Source organism: Frankliniella occidentalis, unplaced genomic scaffold, assembly GCF_000697945.3.
Source record: "Frankliniella occidentalis isolate FOCC.00 unplaced genomic scaffold, Focc_3.1 Scaffold274, whole genome shotgun sequence".
Classification (NCBI taxonomy): domain Eukaryota; kingdom Metazoa; phylum Arthropoda; class Insecta; order Thysanoptera; family Thripidae; genus Frankliniella; species Frankliniella occidentalis.
In genome coordinates, this window is record NW_026267400.1 from 264096 (window position 1) to 268613 (window position 4518).

General features: G+C 40.5%; 1 protein-coding gene across 1 annotated transcript; it reads left to right on the forward strand.

Moving 5' to 3' along the window:
* Positions 1–2270: 2270 nt before the first annotated feature.
* LOC127750858 (uncharacterized) lies at positions 2271–4512 on the forward strand. Its single transcript, XM_052273465.1, has 7 exons — positions 2271–2620; positions 2695–2907; positions 2986–3102; positions 3179–3308; positions 3395–3802; positions 3876–4231; positions 4307–4512. The coding sequence occupies exons 1-7, from the start codon at positions 2498–2500 to the stop codon at positions 4469–4471; spliced, it is 1512 nt and encodes a 503-aa protein (XP_052129425.1). The 5' UTR covers positions 2271–2497; the 3' UTR covers positions 4472–4512.
* The last annotated feature ends 6 nt before the right edge of the window (positions 4513–4518 follow it).

A 4518-nucleotide genomic window follows, 5' to 3' on the forward strand; every position in this document is an offset into this window, starting at 1 on the left:
TTCGTCCACTTCTCGGGGCAAAACATTTTTAAACGGGTTAAACTGCTGTTTCGAATTTGTAGATCATGCTTTTGCGGTCAAGGTGCTGGATGATGCTCTTGTGGCGCAAGAAAGAGCTAAAAGTGTTCATGAACCTCATCCTAACCTACGTACAGAATCCGAAGCAGTGCCAAATTTAGGTACGTCATTCCCTATTGAGTGAAAGCAGGTGGTCAATATTTCTTCATATTTGTTTTGATTTCCCTTCCTTTCACCATAGATTGTGCGTCCCCTGTTGGTCTGGGTTCTGCTGATGAACTGCGCTCCCCCCAGCCAAAGATTTTATGCAACATTAAAACACCCGATGCTTTCAAAGAAACTTCCGCCCTCATATCTTCTACGCCTGCTTCTTGCTCTAAAGCTTTATTTCCCGATATCCTTAGCAATGACAGTTATTTCATTGAAATACTCAATGTTCCCCAGCTCTTCATGGAGGTAACAAGCTAGACATGCATAACTTTATATCGCCTGTAAAATTTTGTATTACAGAACAGCTCTTTTTTGGTTACAGAGGACATTTATGACCCACATCCGCAAGTTTGCAACCCGAAACAACATATGCTCTGAAGCTGACGCGTTTCGATTTAAAGCACATGATCCCAAAAATAACAAAGTTGTTATTGAAGTAATATAATTGACCCTATATTACCCTATGTGAGTTGTGGTTTTTAACATTGCATGCTAATGATCATTTTGGTTCAGGTGTCGTCCAAAGAGATTGCTTCAAGGTTTGTGGAAGTGCTTGAAACAAAGACTTCCAGATTCCAAAATCATACTCTTAGTGCGAAAAGTCTGGAAGAAGACGCAACTCATGTTATTAACAACCAAGATGATGATGATTCTGATTGTTATGATGAGGTACATAGTGCTTCTCTTTTCTAGATTTCCTTGGCTAATGCTTTTAAATAAATTGTTCTTATTTGTTACTTCCTTTCTTTTGTTACAGTTGACCTACTTGCCTGAAGAGTCTGACGTGGAGTATATTGAGACAGATACTGAACACGATAATAATGACGGTGATGGTTCAGATGAAGGTCTTGTTCCTCTGATTAAAGAGCCTACTGTCACAGGTGCTTCTGTCACCTCAGAAGAACATGTTCCTGTAATAGAAGAGACTGCTTCTGACTCTGCTGGTGAGCCGGAAATTCAGCATGGTGGAGGTAATGGTTCAGAAGACAGTCCTTCTTTCACTCACAATGATGCTGGTTCAGAAGAGCCTAGTCACAGTGGTTCTTGTGTTAATTTCAATGGCACTTCTGACTCTGAAATGGAAAACCAGAAAGCTAAAGGTGTTGGTCCAGATAAAGGTCGACATTTCCTAGATGATTATGTTGATTCATTAGAAAAGTCTCCTGGTGGTTCTTTTGTTTGCCCTGACAACTCCCATGTTGCAACTGCTTCAGTGGAAACATCTATCAGTGTAAGTAAGGGGAAATCATTTTGTCCTCTGGTCTATTTCCATGATGTATCCCTCTTAAAATTTGTCTTTTGATTCCTAGGTGGCTGCGGCTAGCAAGATTAAAGTCTCTGGCCTGCCCTCAACATTTGATTTGGTGAGTAGTTGTCATTTTGTGTCTGGCATTGTAATGCTTGTATTTCTCCCGCATGGTGTCATAGTTTCATGTAACTTATTTCAGAAAGCACTGAAGCATTTATTCAATAAAAAGCTGTGGGATGCAGGGTTGGCAAAGAAGTACTCTGACAGCATTCTGTCCGTCAGTACAGATGTGGACTTCGTGACTTTTGAGGTATCGTGTTATACATTTGTTGATCTATCATAACGACGTGTCCCTGGAGCAAAGGCGGATCTGCGCGCGACCGATGAACAAGGGCGCATCTGTTTCGGTGCCGCCGAAGAAGGGCGCATCTGCTTTTGGCGAGATTCGCTAGGGGGAACTTTAAATGTTTCCCGTTTAACGTAGAGAAGTAACACAGCAGCAAAACTTACGGTACATACTAATGAAGAATCAAGGATTAATATGAGCTAACGTCCAAATATATAGGACAAACCTCTGAGGTGTGAGGAGCGTCCAAAGTTCACCTACGCGAATCTCACGGAAAACAGATGCGTCCTTCTTCGGCGGCACCGAAACAGATGCGCCCTTGTTCATCGGTCGCGCGCAGATCCGCCTTTGCTCCAGGGACACGTCGATAATGTCATTTGTTTATGTTTGGTCAAATGGTACACGGACAACCCATAATGTGTATTTGCATGTTGCAGTTTGCTAATGTGCAGGTCAGTGACCACATTATCAAAGACAAGATAGGATTTAAGTATAGGGGCCAACAGATAACAGTGGAGCCCTTCAATCAAAATTCTACTGAAGAGTTGAGAATTACTGTTTCTGGTATTCCCTCCAATTTTGATGAAGTATGTTGTGCTAAGTAGTTATTTGTCTCAGGACTTTTGCTTAAGCATTTACTTTCTCATGTCAAATTGTAATTGTTCTTACAGGAGATGGAGGCATTCCTTAAATTTTCTTTGAATGAAATTTGCTGGGAGGCAGGTGTTGTGCCTAAAGGAGAGGAGGCAGCACTACATGTATCATCAGTCTCCAGCTGGGATACAGTAGTTGTACAGGTAATGATGCGAGCTCCTATGGTTTTACACCTAGCTAAACAATATTCCTTCAATCTTTCTAACTGTTACACCAGTTCATCAATGGTCAGTGTGTAAATCACCTTATTCTGTTGGAGAAATTCCTTTTTGATGGGCACAATTTGAAGTTAATGAAGTATGAGCAAACTGCAGAAGAACTTTCCATTACCATTGACCATGATTTGGAGGGTGATGACCTCACTTTGCATGAAGAATTAAAATACAGCTGCCATGTGCAAGTGAACAATGTTTCACAAACATATAATCAGGTTTGTAGACTGTGCATTTTCACTGTACCTCTGTGAAATAGCTAACTCTCATAGTCCTTATTTTGCCTTACTTTTCAGAAAACATTTGGAGATTGTATTCAAAAGGCCATGGAAAAAGCAGGGTTTGCAACAGAGGGTGAACCTTGTTTTAACCACCTCCTATATGATGCCTTGAAGGAAAATGTCATTGTGAAGGTATTGTATTGACTTACACATTTCAATGATCCCTCCATAGCAAAAGTACATAATACATCTTCCTTGTTGGCCACAGTTCTCAACCTCAGAAGAGGCAAACCTAGCTGTTCATTTGGATAATATTATTTATGAGAAGAAATTGTTGTCATTTAAAAAAATTGGTACCAGCATGAGCACCAAAAGTAGTGTCTTAAATGAGTCTAATGGTGTGTACTTTAATGTTATTATATTGTATGATTTCCAAGCTTTTTGAATGTATACTATATTTCCTTACTTTTAAATCCATATCTAGATGTATTCATTGAGGAAAACAATGAAAAGGTTGACATCTTTGGTACTGAAGGTACTAATATATTCCTTAAAGTCATGGCCCGCTTCAGGGATGATATCCCTGCTGGAGGAAGCCATGACACTTTCCTGGAAACTATTCTCCCAGTAATGTCTAGCATGGGAGTCTCTACTAACATCATTGACATGCGTAAAAGAAAAGCCGCACTTCGGGAGCAGTTTAGACGAAATTGTAAGTCTGGAAAGACTAATCATCCTCTCTATAATGTACATAATGTAATTTTCAACAATGCAAGTAAGGACTCTCTCAAGGGGACCTTCTTTGAATGGAAAAAAAATGATGAGGACTGTTCAGTAACTTCAGTCACTTCAGATGACTTATTCCTTGATGATCTTGCACATTTCTCTGAGGGTAAGTACTCCTACTTCATGTAATGGTCACATGTTCACTTTCAGAGTCATGAATAAAACATCTTAATTTTCAGCATCATCTTGGACAATCAACTCAGAACTAGCCCTAGTGCAGTTGTTCCTCGATCACAAAGAGGATTACAATAATGCCTTGGGGAAGACTGACTTCTGGCGAATGATCAGCCAGAAATTGCTTGATAAAAAGTACGTGCACAAATGGCAGGCTTGCCAATCGAAATACAACTCACTCAGTTCGGAGTATCGGAGTCTCTGTGATGATGCAACCAGTACTGGGAGTGCAGGACTACTGCAATTAGTTAAAAATGAGGGCACCAGAGCCGTTATGGAGGTGATGCACCAAATAAAGCAATATGATGTGGATGCCAATCCAGAAATTACAATGAGTGCTGGTGTCAGTGTCAGCAAACAGGTACTTTCCATTTGGTACTAATGATTATCAACTCACATATTCATACCACTTAGTGTTAATTGGGTATTTTGACAGGTTCGCCCTCCTCAACATAGGGGACGGACTCGTCATCCAGGAATAAAGAGAAAGATTGACAGGCAGGAGCGACAGGCAACAGCTGAGGAGTCACAGGCACAAGCTATAATGTTATTTGCAAAGGCATACGCATTTAGCAAGGGAATGCCCCTTCCACCAGAGTAAAGTATCCTCCAAATTGTACTAATGCCTGTCTGCAATTAAAGCTTTAA